This window comes from Phascolarctos cinereus, unplaced genomic scaffold (assembly GCF_003287225.1).
Source record: "Phascolarctos cinereus isolate Bilbo 61053 unplaced genomic scaffold, phaCin_HiC Scaffold_3;HRSCAF=262, whole genome shotgun sequence".
Lineage (NCBI taxonomy): Eukaryota > Metazoa > Chordata > Mammalia > Diprotodontia > Phascolarctidae > Phascolarctos > Phascolarctos cinereus.
The window spans coordinates 105890074-105911625 of record NW_027555736.1 but is presented as its reverse complement, the minus strand read 5'-3'; the positions used below and the strand labels follow the sequence as shown (position 1 = coordinate 105911625).

Sequence of the window (21552 nt, the reverse complement as noted above, 5' to 3'; positions counted from 1 at the left end):
TAACAGTGGGCCAGTCACTTAAGTTTCCTGACCCTCATTTTCCTTATTGTTACAATGAGTGTAATACTTTCTCTGACCCATAAAGTTGTGAGGAAAATACTTTATAAAGTGTAAAGCATGAGATGAATGAGCTGTCATTATAATTATTATAATTACTGCTATTGTTGACACCATCTATGTCTATGGCTTCCGTCAGCAATCTAACTAATGAAAAAGCTAGAAAAAAAATCATAAAAGTGGCATGAGAAGGTAAGGAAAGGATGAAAAGGCTGAACAGTACCTCATCTTCTTCTACTGTTAGAATTAAGTCTGGCTTCTCACAATCCTCTATTTCTGGTTGCCAGACCTCTTCCCCAAGTTCTAGATTTGTGATGATTTCTTGAATTCTTATGTTTCTTTCCCTCACACGTGCTATTTCCAACATTTTTTGTTGAAAGGTGGCATGAAACTCATTATTAAAAGTGGTTTTAATCTTGTAAATAATGTCCTGAAATACCACAGATTGGTTAAAGGTTGCAGTTTTAATGATAATATTATCCTACAATTTTAACAACTCTTCACTATCTCCCTACCCTAAATCTATCCTGCAAATCAAAATCAGATTAATTTTCCTAAAAGAATACTTTTTCATAGAATATGATAAAAAAGAGTACTGAAGTAGAGATCAGGAGATGAGGATTCTATCATCAACTATGACTTTGGACAAGTCATTTAACTCTCTGAGTCTCAGTTTCCTCATCTACAAAATGAGAAGTTTAGACTACATGAGCTAAAGTAATTTCCAGTTCTAAAATTCAGTGATTCAAAGTTATCCCCAGCACAATAATCTTCAGGGGCTCCTTATTGCCAAAAGGTAAAGGCACCAGCATAGATATCAAGGAGATAACCTTTGGGTTGACTTTTAATTGAAGGTTTCACTCAATCAAAAATATGTTGAGTCTATGCTCTATTTTCCATTCTCTGACATTTGGTGGTTTAGGAGCAAAGATGATAAAAAAAAGACTTTATATTGTCATGAGATCAGAATGTTTTTTCTTACCATTTATAAATAAATAAAATAGTACGGGAACAGGATTTTCTTTGCCTTATCATTGTACACACATACACACATACACACATCACTTAAAGTTAAAGGCTTTTTGATTTTTTAAAAAAAAGAAGAAAGGATCCATTGCCCAAAAGCAGGACTGGCATCCCAGGATTGTATTAATTATAATGTGGGACACTAATGCAATGTACTCCTTATATATCCCCTACAGGCTATGTCACAATGATCCAAATTCTGTATATTTTCTATACTATTATAAAACAGCACATAGGATAGGGATAGGGACTAAGCCTGTGATATTTCACTGCTATAAGGAGCCCACTGGTGAGGAAAGTCCCTCTTACAATGTGAATCAGCAATTTAAAGTTTTAGTGCTTAGGGCATTAAGAGATTAGGGTCACACAACCAATTCATGTCAGAGATAGGACTTGAATCTGGGTCTTCCAGGCTCTGAAGCCACCCCTATTCAGATCTATATCAACTTAAAAAGGGGAAAACACTGATCTGCACTTTAATCTAGTATGCAACCTAAAAAAAAAGCACTTTATAAGGAAGCTCTACTAATTTCAAAGATAAAAATAGCTCACCTTCAATAATATAATCTGGTTGATTTTGTCCTCTCTGGTATGAAGTTCCAATTGCCTATTCAATATGCTTATATCTATACCAAAGCTTGTACATAAACTTCCAAGTAGATAATCGAGTACGCCACTATCTTTTTTTGCTAATTCCTGTTCATCCTCATCCTCTTCGTCTTCCTCTTCTTCATGTGTCTTTCGACCCAGGGAAGAAGCTGTGGGATAAACCTCTACAATATGCTTTTGCAACTATGTATGAAAAAACACACATTCATTATTAGCAAACAACTTCCCTAAATGTCAACCAGTTAAGATAATTATTTAAAAATCACCCTAAGACTTTAAATTCTGCTTTCAACACTGGTATTCAAAATTGTAGGCAGACTTAGAAATTCCTATAGAAGAGATTAAATCTTCAGAGACTAATAAATACTATAGATAAATAATAGCAATAACAATAGCTAGTGTTTATAATGCTTTGGTAGCTAGGTGACACAGTAGATTGTGCTAAGCCTGGAGTCAGGAAAACCTGAGTTAAAAATCTGGCCTTAGAGGGGGCACAGTGGATAGAGCACTGGCCCTGGAGTCAGGGGGACATGGGTTCAAATCTGGTCTCAGACACTTGATACTTACTAGCTGTGTGACCCTGGGCAAGTCACTTAACCCCAATTGCCTCATCAAAAAAAAAATCTGGCCTTACACATTTACTAGATGTGTGACCCTGGGCAAGACACTTAACCCTGTTTGTCTTAGTTTCCTCATCTGTAAAATGAGCTGGAGAAGGAAATGGCAAAGCACTCCCATATCTCTGCCAAGAAAACCCCAAATGAGGTCACAACGAATCAGATGTGCCTGAAACAAATGAACAACAATGAATACAATGTTTTAAAGTCTGCAGAGTCCTTTACAAAGATTATCTCATTTTATCCTCACAACACCCTAAGAATTAGATGCTATTATTATTCTCATTTTACAGATGGGAAAACTGAGACACACAGAGGTAAAGTGACTTACTTAGGGTCTCACAGCTAATAAGTATCTAATAAAGCTGGATTTGAACTCAGGTCTTCTGGACTCCAGGCCCAGTACCACCTAGCTGTGCCACCTTGCACTCAGCAGTATAAGGCTGATAAAACAATTTGTCCTTTTAAATATTTAGAGGTGGTTTTGGTACTTAAATATGAAAAAAAAAATGTCTAATGAGTTTGTAATTTATACAGGAACTAATTCAAATAATGATTGCTATGTATAAGTTAAGCAGCAAATAGTGAATGTTTTATACTTCAGAAACTATAAATGGAAAGTTTTAGACTGCTCAGCAGCAGCTCATACTACATCTAGAGATATTGTTTTTTTTAGGGTCTGACTTTGTTCTTTTAATGCCAGGTAAAGTACACAGCTATGAGTTCTAACCTGTACGGGATAATTCTGCATGGAAAAACATATTGCTCCAAAGTAACAATTCATTCTGCCCTTGACTACTTTTCTTAAAATTGTACATCACCATATAAAAGGGACAAGGGGAAAAAGTATCAATGGCTAAAGGCAATACCTCATCACTACTCACTAAATAATTAAAAGTTCACGTACTATGCTCATTTTCATATTTTTAAAAAATCTATGCTAACTGAACAAGCATATATTACTTAGTAGAATTTATTACATAAAGTAATAAGTTGTAAATATTAACAGAAATGACATTTTCAACATCTTTTACACTGCATTTCAATTAAAGTCAGCACTAAGAGAGACTAAGTTAAAAGGCATCACACACACATTCAAACCCATACTTTAAGTACAGCTTCTTGAAGCTTCCTTATCTGTAAAACTGTCTCCAATTCTTTCAACTCTTCTGGAGTTCGCTTTTTCATTGGGAAATTCTGGACTTTCAAATGATTATGAAAGGACTTGACAAATGTAAAAAATAACAAAGAATCAAGACATGTTTTAAGTTTATTTGTGAAAAATAAAGTCTCTTGATAAATAGCATCAATGGTTAATGCTTTTACAATATAAGTTGACATAATTTCATTCATACTGGTATGGAACATGAGGATTTAGAAATGTAATGGGGTAATGACTATTCATTAGTAATTTTACTATTTAATGGAGCCCTGGTTTTTTTCTCATTTAGTACCCTCTCAAATCGTTTTCTTTTTCTTTTTAGGCAGTTGGGGTTAAGTGACTTGCCCAGGGTCACACAGCTAGTGTCAAGTATTTCATCTGAGGCCAGATTTGAACTCAAGTCTTCCTGACTTCAGGGCCGGTGCTCTATCCACTGTGCCACCTAGCTGTCCCTGTACCCTCTCAAATTGATACATATCACAACCTCTTCACATTTCATCCTGTGTGATCCTTATCTATATCTTCTTACAACTTTGGTATAAAAGATCCATCACCTTGTTGAAGGCATTGCTCTATTTTCTTTATTTCTCTTAGCTATACCAATGTACCACTGAGACTGTTCACCTCTTTCCTTTCATATTCACTGCATGATGAGCCCACCTCATTTCCCAGTCACATTTCCCTTAAGTGTCTCTTGTACTACTTCTCATATGCAAGTTACTGCTACAGACTCAAGTCACATGATGCTGACAATTTATACCTCCCATGCAGCTTTCCACTGCTATTTGGATTATTCATAATTTTTATTCTTGGTGTTCCAGGATTTGCAGTAATATAGCATCACTGAGTAAACACTAGTAGTAACATGATAGGCTTTGATAGCTGCAAAAGTTTAGGAATGTGATAAGTATTATGTAATTTCCCAAATGTGATCCACCTTGATCCCGCTCCTACTCAATTCTGGACTCATTGTCTGCAGTGTCTATTCAAAATATACTGACCAACACACTCATTGGGCTGCGTCTCTAGCTGTGTCATCCTCCACGATAACATACATTTTCTGTCTACTTCGTTTTTCCAGCATTAATAGTGACTTTTTCAGCATCAGTAGTGGCAAATTCATCTCTTTTGAATTCCTATAGTTTTTGTTAAAGGTGGTTTGAATGGACATCTAGGTGGTACCGTGGATGGGGTGGTTGGCCTGGAGTTAGGAGGACCCCAAGTTGAAATGCAGCCTCAGATACTTACTAGCTGTATGACCCTGGGCAAGTCATTTAACCCTGTTTGCCTCAGTTTCCTCATCTATAAAGTAAGCTGGAGAAGGAAACAGAAAACCACTCCAGTATCTTTGCCAAGAAAATCCAAAATGAGATCATGAAGAGTCAGACAAGACCGAATAACAACAATAAGATGCTTTGTATTGTACTATAAGCCTGTAATACCATAAATTGTTCTCAGTGATCCTTGTTCTAACTTATCAGTGTTCTTATTACAGAGACAGCTGATTCTGAAATTACTTCTTTGCCTATAACAATTAAATCCTATATGATAAGATATAATCTTACAGACCAAGAAATATTATGAGTATAATCATCACAGTATATTATTTTTATAAACCTAATATAGAACTGGTCATTGATTATAAATTCAATATATCCAACCATTCAGAAGGACCTAAATCACAAAGTCTTGGAGTTAGCATAAGTCCAGGATCAATGCTCTAAGTGTTGACAATGTACAATGGGGAATCGGTGCAGAGTTACTAAAACAGACCCATGAAGATGTTGTCCAGGATAATAATCACAGTAGCCATCAAGGACGGATTCACTTTGACAACCTTGGTATTAAAGCCCCCTAACCAGTAACTACCAGGATCATGCAAACTGACACAGAGAATAGGAGAGAGTTCAGAAGGTAGCCTTTTGGTGTAATCAATACTTAAGGCTTCAAACAGTATGACCTGTAACTGCAGTTTCCTTACCAGCCAAATTCTTTTTGGCTCATGCTGTCACTCAATATTGGCTCACCCAGATTATCAGAATATAGCTAATATTTCTTCCCACCAGAATTTATATAGCATAGTGAAGAGTGTGTTTGACTTTTAAATCCCATCTCTGACATTGTATGATTATGGTCAAGTAATTTAATCTCTTTGAACTTCAAGAAACTCTGTAATAGTGCAAGTTATAGATGTGTTGTGATTAGCATCAGGAAAGGGAATGTCTATACCAACCAAGTCACAGATCTTTGGCCTATTGATAAATGATGTATTTCCTACATCCAGGCTTTCTCCTGGGAACTCAGAAATCTGACTTGTGTCTAGCTCTTCGCAAGAGAAAAAAAAGGCACTCAGTTTATGTGCATAGAGTTTATATTTGACCCTACAGGTAATCAGAAGCCACTACAGTTTATTGAGTGGTGGTGGGGAGGTAAGGGTGGGAGTGGTGACATGACCAGATCTACACTCAGGCAGCTATATGGTGGATAGACTGGAGTGGAGAAAGACTTGAGCCTGGGAGACCGATTAGAAGATTATTGCAATAGGGCCAGACAAAAGGTAATGGATTAGGTTTGGATTATGTTGGTCACTGTGTGAGTAGAAATGCCAGAGATGTTATAAAGAAAGAAGTTATAAGACTTAGCATCCATTAGGCAATCAGTTTGGCAATTTGTGAGCAAGAGAGAAGAGTTGAGGATGACATCAGGCTTATAAAACTGAGTGACTGGAAGGATGGTAATGCTGCCATAGTAACCATCCTGTTCTCTCAAGCTATTGTCATATGTCTCTCTTCCACTTCACAGCCAAACTGCCAGAAAAAAGCATATTTTGTCCCCATTTTATTATTACTCTCTTACTTCTTAGTTTCTTGCAGTTTGGCTCCCAAACCCACCTGAAATAGGTCACCCATAATCTTGTGATCACTAAGTCCAGTGGCCTTTCTCAGTCCTCATCCTTCTTGACTTCTATGCTACCTGACATTGTTAATCACCCTTTCTTCCTATTTACCTTCTCTGACCTTGGTTCTTATCACACTTAACTCCCCATTCTCCCTGTGCCTCTAACTGATCTTTGTCAGGCTCCTTTTCAGGATCATCATTCCTGTCCTATTCATGGTTGATGCAATGAAGCACTTAGTTTAGGTATGTGAGCCAGCACCTGCTTTACTGAGATAGAAAGGATAGAACCCTCAAGTAGTTTCACAACGATAACGAAGCAACATTGATTGTGAAGATTTGCTGGGTGATCCCAGGTAGAGACAAGCCACATGAAGTTAGGGATTCTTTGAAGTCTGAAAAGCCCCCAAACAGATGGTGGCAGGTCCTTACACACTCCTAGGAGGCCTTTCCTTCTCAAGTGATCATTAATTGGAAGACATGTCTCCCCCTTAGGTCATCCTCTGAGGGCTGGCTGCACTGTATTTGCTGTGAGACTGTACCATAACCTAACTCAATCCTGGCCTTCTACGACTGGTCTCTTCCCTTTTCTCTCTATCCTCTCTTTCATCAGTTCCATGGGTTCAATTCTATGTAGATGACTCTCAGATCTATAAAACTAGCCCTCATCTCTCTCCTAAGATGCAGTCTTGCCTGCTGGATATCTCCACCTGGATGCCCTAAAATCATTTCAAACTCAATGTGTCCAAAGCAGAACTCATTAGTCTTTCTTCTCAACCCCCACACAACCCTCTCTTTCTTTTGATTTCTTTATTCCTGGATTTCAACACCATGCCTCATATGCAGTCTCAATCTGGAACACCTATTAGCCCTTGTGGCCTTTTTTCCCTGTTATGATGGCCCCTTCTGCCATGGGTGAGTTCCTCGTGAGGCTTCCATTTTGAGGAGGGGAATGGGCAAGCCAACCTTCATTCCCCTTCTAGCTGTGCTTCTGACTTTAACTGTCTCTTTTTCTTGTATTTGTATGTTCAGCACTTATAACAATGCCTGGCATATCGTAAGAGCTTAATAAATGTTTGCTGCCTTGCCTTTGTAAGAGTACCACCACCCTTCCAGTTACCCAGATTTAAAACCTCAGAGTCATCCTTAACTCTTTCCTCTCCTTTGTTCCTCTCAGCCAATCAGTTGCCAAACCTTGTCTAGTCTATCCCTAATAATATCCTTCATATTATTATTTACATTATAATATAAACATTATATTGTTTGTATATAATATCCTAATATAATAATATCCTTGGCAGGGCTCATACACTCATCTTGAGAACATCACCCACATGGATCACAGATTTAGAGCTAGAAGGAACCTCAAAGACCTTCCCCCATCTAGTTCAACTCCCTCATTTTACAGATATGGAATCTGAGGCCCAGGGACATCAAATGACTTACCCAAAGTAATCACACAAGTAATCTTAGAGAGAAGATTTGAACCCATGTCCTCCGACTCCAGAGCAAGTGTTTTCCCCTTCACTGTAACGCACTGCCCCTCTCTCACCTGGCTTACTACAATGGCCTTCTACTTGGTCTGCCTGCCTAGCTCTCTAGTATCTCTTCCATAGGGCTTCAAAACTGATATCCCTAAAGCACAGTTCTGACCTTGTCACTCATCTGCTTAAGAAGCTTAAGAAGTGACTCTGTTGCCATTAAGATAAAATATAAAGTCCACTGTTTGACATTTAAAGCTGTACAACCTGGCTTTCAAAAACAATTTTAAAAACATTAAGTACTAAATATGTGACAGGCACTGTGCTAGGAAGTAGACATAAAAAGACCAAAACAAAACAATTCTAAGAGCCTACATGTTATTTGGGGAACAACATAAACAGAAGAAATTAAATGCAAACAAAATACAAAAACAAAGACACAAATTAATTTCCTAGGAGAGGGTACAGCAACTGAGGGGATCAGTACAGGCTTCCTGCAGAAGTTGGCACTTGAACTTTAAATAAATCAAGGGATTCTGTGAGGCAGAGGTGAGATGGAGTCATTCTAGGCAGATACCATCCTGTGAAAAAGTATGGAAATGGGAGAGGAAATGTCATGTCTGGGCAGCAGCCAGCAGGCCAGGTAGGCTGGATTGCAAAATCTGTGAAGGGGAGCAATGCCCAATCAAAGAAAGCCCAGAAAGATTACAGCCAGATTGTGAAGGGCTTTAAAAGGCAAACAGGAACTTGTATTTTGTTGTAAAGGTAAGAATAAGCACTTATATAGGGGAGGAACATGGTCAGACCTATGCTTTAGGAACATGATTTGGTGGCTATATGGAATATGAATTTCAGGAAGACAAACTGGAGGATATTGCAACAGTCCAGGTAAAAGGTAACAAGGGCCTAAACTAGGGTAAGAGTCATGTGAGTAGAAAGAAGGGGATGGATGCAAGAGATATTATGAAGGTAGAACTGTCAAAACTGGCAACTGATTATAATAAGGTCTAGATTCTTGGGCTTCTGGGACCCCTAAATCATGGCACGGTGGACCCTGCCCAAATGAATTTGACCCAAATCTTCTTTCAGCCACAGACAAAGTTTTATTAGAGATGGGCCATAGAGGCTCTTAAGGAGTCTGAACATCAGTGACGCCTGTAAAGATGAGCAGGCATGAGTAAATCTCAGCATTTAAATGGGGGCCAGAGTGGATCTTATATACACTCAAATAATTTTGGGTGTTCAGAGTTGGGGCTGGGAGAAAGATCATGAAGCTGAGGTAAGTTTAGGGAGAATTCCAATGGGAATGTCTGGGAGGTTGAATAGACAATAGGAATAGACAATGGAGCAAAGAACTGGAAGGAAGAGGTTGATAAGATCAAAAGTGGGATCAAAGATTAGTCTTCTTCCTTAGGATTTCAAAGGGAGATAGGGAGAGAACAAGAGATAAGGAAAGGCCAGTTGAGTGGAGTATAGCTTCAGGCAACTGTTTGAGACCAGAGTGAGGTCAAAGAAAGTTTAAGGGTTTTCTGGGGCCTATAGACAAATGGGACCCAAACTCTTTTGGGGGTGAAGGGCAAAGGTCTTGGATTGGGCCCATACCCCATCAATTAGATGTGAGGAGTGATGAAGAGGAGAAAGCTGAGGATAACTATCTCACTGGGAACATTTGATGGATATAGGGAAGCTAGAAAGAGGAGAGGGTTTGATAGGAAAGTTGACTAATTCTGTATATCTTGAATTTGATACGACTATAGGACACCTGGTTCAAAATGTTTAATTGGTTCTTGATGGTATTCTGGAGAAAGACTAGTGTTTGATGTTTAACTCTGGGTCTCATTTGAATGAGATCACCAATAAAGAAAGTACAGAGAGAAGAAAAGAATGTTCTGGACAGAGACTTAGGGGTCCATTCATATAAGAGTGGATAATACAGTAAATGAACTGAGGAGTTGCTAGGCAGGACAGCTAGCATTTGCAAGAAGGTGGCTCACTCCCCCACCCCAACTACCCCCCAGAACCAGAGCAAAGGAGGAGTGGGGCGTGAAACAAAGGTGATTTGACTTATAAAGCTGAGGAGAAAAGAGGGGCCATGACAGAGGGTCTCAATTTTTTCTATGAAGTATGAAGCAAAGTGGAGTAGAAGTGGCATAGGTGACTTAAGAAGAGAAAGCTCAGACAGACACTGAAGGCAGTGAGATAAAATCAAACAGTGAAGAATAAAAGGTCTGGCAAGCAGCAGGGAGGGCCCAGTTGGGAACACATAAACTCAGTTTGTATTAAACTGAGTAATGCACGCTATGTGATGGTCCACATGGCTCCTTTGCTCCTCTCCCTAAGGTCAGGCCCTTTCTCACTTCTGCCTTTCTCACAGACCGGCCCCCTGCCTGCAAGCCTCCTACTGCGGTTAGCCATCCCTTGTCCCTTGTCCCTTGCACTTTGTATTTTGTATAAATTTGTATTTACTTTTCAGTGTCTGTTGTTGGACCTCCTTCCCCCATAGAATGTCAATTTTTTGAGGGCAAGAACTATTTGGTTTTTGTTTTCTTAAGTCTAGTACCTAGTTCAGCGCCCAGAACATAAAAGGTGCTTAATCCATACTTGTTGAATTGAATTGATCAAGAATTACTGGCACTTTTACATCTTTATAAAATCTTTATGGGAATGATTTACATGAAAATTGAGGATTTTCTTACTGAAGATATGAGAATGAAACAGGCAGGTTTTCTCAAACAAGTCTCTACAGCAAGCATATGTTTACTGTTACACAATTAACTGAAAGGTATATAATACAAGAGTCTACGTTTATTATTTGTTGGTTACAAAAAAACCCTCAAACAATTCATTTTACCTAGTAGAGTAAAATGAAATCTTAAAGGTTTTCCTCCAACAAGGACTATCTCATGAATATGTTAAGATCATATAAGATTCTTTGATAAAGGAAACCAGAGAGACAACTTTGTTCAACCATCTTCTGATTATTAACATTAATTGAGGCATAAAACAGGGAGATATATGCTTTCCCAAATTGTTCACCACTGTTATGGGGGATGCCTTGAACATAGTCCATGGCCTGTAGATGGTGAGGTCCTCTATATGCTTTTTTGTGCAAAAGATATTGGACTGATTGAATCAAGTTCCCAAATATTATGAAACCTCTCTATGAAATCTAGGATTTTTTGAAATAGATCGGCAAAACAACCAAAACAGAAAAATAATATGGATGAAAAAAGCCTGTTGTCCAGATTAGATATTGTCATGAATAAAATTCAACAAAAGGTAGACTGAGGTATATTCTCTCCAAGCAAGATGATAGTTTATTAGCAGGACATCTGGTAATAAAGTAGATAAATGGCTGCCTCAGTGAGGCCAAAGAACCTAAACAGAAGGACAGCTCCCCTTTTATGATTTTTGGGGAGTAGAGAACAAAGAACGGGTCTTTGTAGGTTGGAAACAAGTTATGATTGGGTATAGGCATGGCAGCATCGTCACAGTGAGGACAACAGCACTGGTGACAGAGATGAGGCATGAGGGACAATATAACTGGTTTGAAACTGGGAATGAGGGGCTAGCAACAATCCCCTCCTTCCTTCCTGTGACTAAGAAAAGTTCATTGTTTGCATCCACCTGCAAAGTTAGAGATAGTGGATCACACTTCTTTAGATAGCAAACCAGATATCTATGAAGGATAGCTTGATGACTCCTGGTGTTCATCCACATCCTCCAAGGATAAAAGATTTCCTTGAGGCAAGAATAGAACAGTGATTAGCAGGAGGACAGGCCAGCTGAATTTCAGAACTAAGTTCAGAGACAAAGAACTGTGACTTAGGTAGCTACAGGACAAAACCCAATTAACTACAAATAGGATCAATAAAAATGATACAAAATCAATTTAGTTTTGTCAATATGCAGTCATTATGCAGTCCACCCACTGAGAGAGTACAGGAGGAAGTGTGTGTGTGTGTGTGTGTGTGTGTGTGTGTGTGTGTGTGTGTGTAATAGACAGTACAGATGGACAGTGAGTTAAGCACCAAATTGAATAAGAGGAAGAGAACAGCTGGATTATATTTGGGGAATTGTGCAGTTCTTTTAACAACCCCAAGATGTTCCTTTAAGCAAAAACTCAACTTTTCAATGCAAATATCTCCCAAGTGATAATTTTAAGACACTACATTCCCTGAGAAATTAAAGTTGCAGGTGACCAAAGGTGTAATGGAGAACTACACGGGGGTATAAGTAAGCTGCTGCGTAGTTCTAGTTGTGACTGATGCTCAAGAAGTGACTTAACAGTTTTCACTAAGAAAATGCATAATTGGAAAAGGAGGTGGGCCAGTCACGTGTTGTCAATGAGGGATAACAAATGAGAGCCCACATATTCCCTTGGTACTGTCAAAATTTAAAAAAAAACCTAGAGGACACCATCTATATAATATAGATATAATACTATAAGAAAACTAGGAGAGCAAGGAGTAGTTTACCTGTCAGATCTATGGAGAAGGGAAGAACTTATGACCAAACAAGAGATAGGGAACATTATAAAATGCAAAACGGATGATTTTGATTACATTAAATTGAAAAGGTTTTGCACAAACAAAGCCAACGCAACCAACACTAGAAAGGAAGTAGAAAGCTGGGAAACAATTTTTACAGCCAGTGTTTCTGATAAAGGCCTCATTTCTAAGATACATAGAGAACTGAGTCGAATTTATAGGAATACAAATCGTTCCCCAGTTGATAAATGGTCAAAGGATATGAACAGGCAATTTGCAGAGGAAGAAATTAAAGCTATTTATAGTCATATAAAAAATGCTCTAAATCACTACTGATTAGAAAAATGCAAATCAAAACAACTCTGACGTACCACATCACACCTATCAGACTGGCCAACACGACAAAAAAGGACAATGATAAATGTTGGAGAAGATGTGAGAAAATTGGAACACTACTGCATTGTTGGTGGAGTTGTGAAATGATCCAACCATTTTGGAGAACAATTTGGAACTATGCCCAAAGGGCTATAAAAATGTGCATACCCTTTGACCCAGCAATAGCACTTCTAGGGCTATGTCCCAGAGAGAGCATACAAATAGGAAAAGGACTCACATGTACAAAAATATTTATAGCAGCCTTTTCTGTCGTGGCAAAGAATTGGAAATTGAGGGGACATCCATCAGTTGGGGAATGGCTGAATAAGTTGTGGTATATGAATGTAATGGAATACTACTGTGCCATAAGAAATGATGAACAGGCAAACTTCAGAAAAACCTGGAAAGTGTTATATGAACTGATGCTGAGTGAAATGAGCAGTACCAGGAGAACACTGTACAAAATAACAGCCACATTGTGTAATGACTGACTTTGATACTTAGCTCTTCTCAGCAATGCAACTAAGATAACTCCAAAAGACTCATGATGGAAAATGCCATCCACATCCAGAAAAAGAACTTTGGAGTATGAATGCAGATGGAAGCATACTATTTGCTCTCCTTTTCTTTTGTTGTTTTGTTTTTTTCTTTTTCGTGGTTCTTCCCATTAGTTCTAATTCTTCTTTACATCATAACTAATATGAAAATATGTTTAATATGAATGTATATGTAGAGCCTATATCAGACTGCATGCCTTCTTGGGGAGGGGAGGGGGAGAAAATTTAAAACTCAAAATTTTATGGAAGTGAATGTTGAAAACTAAAAATAAATTAATTTTTAAAAAAACCTAGAGGAAACCATCCAGGTTATTTAGTATAGATTCTTTAGCACGGGTAGGGAATCTGTGGCCTTGAGGCCACATGTGGCCCTCTAGGTCCTCAAATACAGCCCTTTGACTGAATCCCTTTGTTCTTTGAAGTTTGGATTTAGTCAAAAGGCTGCACCTGAAGACCTAGAGGGCCACATGTAACTGCAGATTTCTCTACCCCTGCCTAGAGGACCTATAAAATGAAACGGAGAAGAATTACACAGGAAAGCAGGGATGGGCTATAATCTGGGTAAATAGCCACCTGATAAGGTCTCAAGTCTACTGTAGAGAGTTGAAGTAATGAAAAATCAGGTTAAATCAACAAGTATTTATTAAGCATCTACTATGTTCCAGGCACCATCCTAAGCACTGGGGATACAAAGAAAGACAAAAATGGTTTCTATTTTCAAAGAGCTTACAGTCTTATGAGTGATACAACATGTAAACACAATGTACAAAAAAGATACATAAGGGACAAATTCATTAAATTTTTTTTTTGCTAGATGTATGATTTTATCAGTGTGGATAGTTGCCACACCAAGGTAGGTTGTAAACCATTCAGGATTTCTCATTCCATGTGATTTTTGTCCATGCCCTTTCATAAGATTTCCAGAAAGGAATGATGCAAGTCAGGTGATCTGTGGGATTAGGAAGCTAGCACCTGCTATCAGTAACCCTAACAAGAACACAAGCCTCTCATTCCAAGGCAGCTTGTAAGTGGTCCATAAAAGTAGGTTTGCTACAGGCTGACCAATTATACTGTGGTTGCAGAGGTATGTGTCTTGAAAGTAAAGAGAGTATGAGAGCTTGTTACGATTTGTTTATGGCGAAGCAGTATAGCTCCGACAGCCCAATGTCACTGTGTGACTTTCACTGTATGTCTTTATACTCACTAGGGCTGAGTCCCTCAGAGAGTCTTCAGTACCACCAGAGTGTGCTACAAGTTCTTCAAATTCTTAGGCAAAAGAATACTCATGGGTCAAGTGATGATTACTCTGTGTCACAAGATTACTTACAAATGCATCCTCAAAAAAACCTATGGGGCCCTTTCTTCTTCTGGGCATACTTTTATCAGAAGACATGAGACCATGACAAAGGATCATTGTAAATATGTTCTTGGTATACATAATCTTTGACATGATTTTCAGAGAGAAAAATCTGTGAAAGAACAGATCAGGAATGAAAAAGTAATTGCAAGCATTACTGAAGGGTGGAAGAGGAAAGGAGAAAAGACAAATATGAAGAGACATTAGTTTGAAAACCCAAACGGACCAGAGCAGAAAGGGTCTAAATGAAGAGGATAGATCATAGGTACTGTGCTGGGAAAGCTCTATAGGTGACTGAACAGGCAGTGCTCTGAGCTTTGGGAGGAACAGTTTTCAATAATGGAAGGATTGTTTACCTTTAGCTTCAATGGATATTACATCTGAGGTTATTAATAATTGAGATAATATATTTAGAATATTCACCATAAGTTCTTGACTTTTTACGCTCATGGAATCCCAGCATTCTTCTTTTAAAATGTTCCATAAATACATCTTAGCTAGATTTTCCATTTCTGTTTCCCTTCTTAACTGTAAGAAAAAAAGAAATTGTAATGGTTTCAAAAAGTCACATATGTAGAACTTACTAACATGGTAACTGACATGGAGATATAGACAAATATCATGTGTATATGTGTGCACACACACATGCAACCTCTATGGAGGATCTACATAATAATATGAACTAGAACAATACAGGATGAGAAGAGCGTGGATGGGCTATGATCTGCACCAACAGAGTAAACAACCCCAAGGTAACAGGTCCACTGCAGGGACAGTATGCTCCTAAAGAGGGCTGATTAGTATTTGCCTGGTGTTTTACAAATCTAGTCAAACCTTTTAAAACTGAAAAGGATGGGGTAAGGAGAAAACTGCTCAGTTCCACAGAGATAAAAATATAATATGGAAAGAGTAGCTGTTGAGCACCAGGAAGGCCACTGAAAAGGAGCCAGTAGTAAAACCCATGACTGAAAATATCTATATCTAAATGCATGAATGTAAGGAAACAAACAAGCAAACTAGAAGTCCTAACACAAGAAGGCACATTTGACCTCGCAGATATCACTGAGCCTTGGTAGGATGAAACTCATGACTGCAATATCGTTCTGGGGGCATTTTTTTCCCCAAATAAAACATCATGGGGGAAAAGAGAGGAAAAGCAGATAGCATTATACATTAAAAAGGTATATGCATGCGAAGAAGTATAGTAATCAGAGAATGCATTGTTGAAAGCCATTTGGATAAAGGTCAGTAAAAGGACAAAGTAAAGCAATTTTCTCTTCAGGTAATAGATCATAAGCCAGGCATAGAGGTATGATATAATAATGATAAAAGACTTCAATTCTTGTAATATCATCTCTTTCTCTCTCTCTATCCCTCTCTTCTCTCCTCTCTGTTTCTTTCTCTTGCTCCCTCCTAAAGGCAGAGCAGCTAAAGCAGACTGTCACCTTTCCCGCTGCCGTCTGTACTGCCTTCCTCAGCACCACTGCACTCTGAGGGCTGGTCCTTGACTTGCCGAATTCCTAGGCAGACCTGTCCCACTCCCCACCCTACCCACCACACCAGCTGCCCCAGACTAATCAGCTCCTCTTTGTGTTTTGCCATCCCCTTTTCAGTTACTTCTATTATGTCTGACTCTTCATGACCCCCTGTGGGGTTTTCTTGGCAAAGATACTGGAGTGGTTTGCCATTTCCTTCTCCAGCTCATTTTACAGATGAGCAAACTGAGGCAAATGAGGTTAGGTGACTTGCCCAGGGTCACACAACTACTTAGTATCTGAGGCTAGATTTGAACTCAAGTCTTCCTGACTCCAGGCCTGGTACTCTATCCACTGTACCACCTAGCTGTCCTTACTACAGTGCAAATTCCTTGAGTTTCACCACATCCCTTTTTCTCCCACTCATGCTGCCACCACCAAGATGCAGGCCCTCACTACCTCATGCCTTAAGACACTCCTCACTTTAGCCTGTTCTCTGCTTGGCTGTAAAAGAGATCTCCTTCAGGAGTGGATCTGACCTTGTCACACCCCACCTACCTGATAAATTTTGGTGGCTTTTAAATCTCTTCACTGGCCCCTTCCTGCCCTTCCCATCTTCTTATACTTTACTCTCCTCCATGTATTCTCTGATCTAGTGACCCTGGTCTTCTTGCTGTTCCTCAAACACGATACTCCATCTCCTAACTCCATGTCTTTCCCTTCATGCCTGGAATGCTCTTGTTACCTACAACTTTTGGTTTTCCTGGCTTTCTTCAAGTTTTAGCTCAAAACTCATCTGCTCAAACTGCTAGTCCCTTCTCTCTGAGATTAGCTCCCATTTACACTCTCTCTTGTATGGAGCATGTTGTCCCTCCCACACCCCATTAAAATGTGAGCTCACTGAGGACAGGGACTATATGTTTTCCTGCATTCTGTATATCCTCAGAACTTAGCATAATTCCTGGAACATAGTGAGCACTTGCTTGTTGATTGGCTGACTTGCCTTAATGATTTCATCATTTAAAAGGTTGAAGATTTGAATCAATAAGGGGAAATTTCACTCTATTTCTGATTCTCACTAACATGGAATGCTTTCTGGGATGGAAATAATGGAAACCTTGGAAGAGAAGTGACCATTCTGTTTTAGAATTTGTGATAATGAGGGTTAGGGAAAATGGACATAAGGTTTTTGGTGAGCAGATTTCAGAAGGTTCAGAGAAAGAATACTTAAGATTCCATGGACAGAGGAAGTCGGTCCATCAGGGATAGGAAACTTTTAAGAATGAAATTCTGAAGTCACAAAGAGAATGAGTTTTGATGAGGATAAAAAGCTGGAGTTGTCTGAAGAGACTTGTATGGATACACAGAGAAATCCTTAAGCAATTTAGATTTTTTTAAAAAGTAAAGGAGAGAAGATGAAAATGAAGGCAAATAACAAAGGGCAAGTACAAGAGTGGGCAGAGTACTGTAAGAAAAGTGTCAGGGTGAGTTAATGCTACTGAAGAAAACTTAAGGCCACAATAAAAATGTTAAGCATATTGAGGAAAAGAGAAAGATGGAGAAACATGCAGAACTGCTGCTTGAAACAGATGGTGTACTGATAACTGACAACAGATATGAGGCAGATAAGGCTGCTCAATTCTGACTGTGCTTCTGATTTTGTTTTTTATTTTGTTTTTTTTTCTGCCAAGAAAGGATAGAAGAAAAATGACTATTAGGGAGTTCCTATCCAAGATAAGTTGGGAGATGGTAAAAGAACATTTAGCTGTGCATGGATGAATCAAAGTCCCTGATCTCTAGGTCAGAACCACATCCTCCAACACTGAAAGAATTGATGTACAATTGCTGAGCTGGTATCAATCTTTTGAAAGATCTGTGCAAAGAACAAAGAGAGCTGTGAATAGTAAAAAAAAAAAAAAAAAAAGGAGAGATACAAAATGACTAGAGACAAGTAAAAGTCTCCATTTTAAAAAGCAGGGTGGGTGAGGGGAGCGGGAAGAGAATGGAATCTGGAAGTAAATAGAAACTATAGCTCAGTGACCTTGGCTTTGATTCTGGTAAGATGTGTTATAAAGAAATGATTAGGGAACAGGTAGAAAAGGAAGCAGCAATCACAGAGTTAGCACAGCTTCATTAAGAACACTTCACGACAAATGTAAGTCTCCCTTTTGGATCAGTGTTAAATGGTTCTATGATAGTTGGTGGGAGGTCTCCACCAGTGCCCAGGGATGGATCCTTGGATGGGTACTCTAATAAACATTTTTTACCACTGATTTGGATAAAAGCAAAACAGCATGCTTATCAAATTTATAGGTGATACACAGATCTGAGAGGGATATCTAATGCAGTGCACAATAAGAGTTGGGGTCCAAAAAGTCACCAACACATTAGAACACTGGGATGAATCTAATAACATGAAATGTTGTTGTTTAGTAACTTAGTTGTGTCTGACTCTACGTGGACTTCATCCACAGGGTCTTCTTGGCAAAGATACTGGAGTGAATGATTTGCCATTTCCTTCTCCAATGTGTCCCCATTTTATACATGAGGAACTGAGGCAAATAGGGGTTAAATGATATGCCCAGCTAGTAAGTGTCTGAGGCTGGATTTGAACTCAGATCTTTCAGACTCCAGGCCTGGTGCCATCGTCCACTGTGCCTCCTACTTGCCCTAAAATGAAATGTAATAGGTTAACAACACAAGATAGGTTACAAACACAAGATAGAAGAAACATATCTGGGATTTTAAGTGTACTGAGAACTCAATATGATTCAACAATGTGATGTGGTAACCACAGAAACTAATTGAATTTGGGGCTGCATTAAGAGAGGCATAGCTTCCAGAAGCAAATAGACGACAGTCTCTCTGTACTCTTTGCTAGCAGAGCATACCTGAAATATCATGTTCACTTCTGGGTGCCACAGTTTAGAAAAGACATGGATACAAAGGAAAACTTTCAGAGAAGGACAAAATGGATGGGGAATGAGTTCATGCCACATGACAGACTGAAAGAATTGGAGATGTTTAGTGGCAGAAGAGAAGATTCAAAGGGGACATGACCACTGCCACTTGAAAGGCTAACATGTGAAAGAGAGATTAGCCTCGTTCTGGCTAGCTCATTTACTGCCTGTGGCAGCCCAATCCTCTTTGCCATAGCTCTAATAGTTGGGAAATTTTTCCTGACACCAAACCTAAATTCACCTCTTTGCAGCCTCTACATACTACTCCTAGTTTTGCCTTATGAGAGGGTCCTATCCCTTCTTTGATCCTCTTTTCCCAACACAGAAAAAAAAATAGAGAAACAGGTCCTTTCTGGTTGCCTTTAAGATTCCCTTGCTAGCCTCAGATCACTCAGTTTAAGGTCTTCTGACACCTTTCTTGCAGCAGGGTACCTATTACTCATTCTCAGTACATACTCTTAAAAGTCCAAGTTGGATGGGCTTTTCTTTGTATGTTCATATAGGTCTCTTTGGACAATTCTAGCTTTTCTTCCCCATTGAAATTATTTCCCTTTGTGACTTCAGAATTTCATTCTTAAAAGTTTCCCGTACCTGACAGGTTGACTTTTTATAGTCCATGGAATTCTGCCTAACTTTTCTCTGAATACTATGAAACCTGCCCTCCAAAAATCTATGTACATTTCAGATTTTGCCCTGCTTCCTTCTCCTACTCAATCATATATTCTAAGATGGAATGGTCACTTCTCCCCTAAGGTTTCCATCCTTTCCACACTAGAAAGTAGTTTTTCCCTGTTAGAATTCTATCTAGAATGGAATTCCATCTAGAATTCTATCTAGAACCCTGTTGGGTCCTCCAATTTTTTGAAGGATAAAATTATCATTAAGACCTGAGCTGTCCTGTTACTACCCAGGATCTGGTACTGATGCCTTCCAAAAGATAACATATTTTATTCTTATTTATAACTCCCCTTTTACTTTGCACAGTATTATGCCCATAGTAGATTCTTGGTAAGTATTTGTTGAATGAATGAAAACAAATTTAAATACTAATAGGTGCCAGCCACTGTGCTATGCCTTGGGGATATAGGGGAAAAAAAGTAAAGACAGTCACTATCCTCAAGGAGTTTACAATCTCATAAAGGAAGATAACCCATCTAAGGAGTTATGGCCGGGAGTAGTATTCTAGCTTGGAAAGTTACAGTCAGTTCAGGGATGGTGAGTGGAGCCATAGGGGAATAAATGAACATATCCTTTCCCAGTAGCAATGACAGTACTGAATTGATTATGATTCTAGAACTGGAAGAGTTCATGTGGCAAGGCAGCTGTCAAGAAGATGGTGGGGGAGTAGGGCGAATGAATGAAACTGTTTATTATTTTTAGATCCCATTTATGCACACATTTATTTTCTTATTATGTTGGAAAACTTCTCATTTTGCTCTTTCCTCTTTTCTTGTTCATGTCATTAATTATAAAACAATGATGCTTCAAGTAAATTCTCCTATACCTGTGCTACTTCTTTATCATTTTCAGCGTAAAGTTTTCTCATTTCTTCAACATCCAGAAAAAATTCTTGTTGTTTTAGTTGTGTAATCTGAGGTGCCAAATCATTTTCCTCCAGCATTTCCTGAATCTGAATTAAAACACAGAAAATGTTGGTGACAAGTAAACAATTTCTGCTTTAGAGTTCTTTCCTTTTCAGTCCATATACATAATGTTGCTATTCACTAAGATCTTGGGGTTTTATTGGGCTGAGTCACTAGTTCCTTGAGGCTATTCTCAGGATGGTGATTACAACTGCTTTTCATTTCAGAGCACATTCCATTATCATCTGTTCTCTTTAAGAACTTGTGCTACCTCAGAAACATTGAAGAGAACCAATAAATGTAACATTTATTTCACAAAATTCCTTTAAATAAGAAGGACCTAACCATTTTTCATTTTCCTACATATTTTGCTCAGTTCTTCCTTTATCATTGACAATTACTATCAAGTGCATCAGGTTCTGGGCTGAGCATGTGTGATAACTAACTTATTAGAACACAGCAGAAAAGTGAGCTTGCAGGCAGAGTAGGAAGAGAAATGATAAACTCTACATGCCTATCATGAAAAATTCAGTAGGCACAGTATTGGAGTAGGAGTCACGAAACTTACAGTTTTAGCCAGTGCTCTGATTCCTTGTTTTAGTTCTCTCTTTTTTTCACTAAATTCCTTAACCTCTTTTCTAACAGCCTGAAATATAACAAATAGAACACTTAGAAAGCAAGAATTTCCCCCAAAATGAATAGAAGGTATATTTTTTAAAAGCAAAACTCTAAAGAAAAGAGTACACAAAAATGAAAGAGATTATAAACTGAAGGTGAAAAGGTCTCATCACAACAACTTATCTCTCTCTAGTCTGTGCTTTTCCAGTAGTCGTGAAAGAAAGCAAAAAGACAGCTTTGACACAGGCAAATGGTCAAGTTATTGTAGAGAGGAAAATTTAAAAGTGAAA

At 38.6% G+C, this 21552-nt stretch overlaps 1 protein-coding gene across 1 annotated transcript in view; it reads right to left on the bottom strand.

The window, feature by feature from the left end:
* Positions 1 to 21552, bottom strand: part of LOC110209593 (cilia- and flagella-associated protein 43-like) — a 180952-nt gene that overhangs the window by 56080 nt on the left and 103320 nt on the right. The window contains exons 20-25 of the mRNA XM_078151617.1: positions 21213 to 21290; positions 20566 to 20691; positions 15050 to 15154; positions 3417 to 3533; positions 1636 to 1875; positions 281 to 487 (exon numbers count right to left, since the gene is read on the bottom strand). Coding sequence (XP_078007743.1) covers positions 281 to 487; positions 1636 to 1875; positions 3417 to 3533; positions 15050 to 15154; positions 20566 to 20691; positions 21213 to 21290 — 873 coding nt within the window. The remainder of the gene's footprint in view (positions 1 to 280; positions 488 to 1635; positions 1876 to 3416; positions 3534 to 15049; positions 15155 to 20565; positions 20692 to 21212; positions 21291 to 21552) is intronic.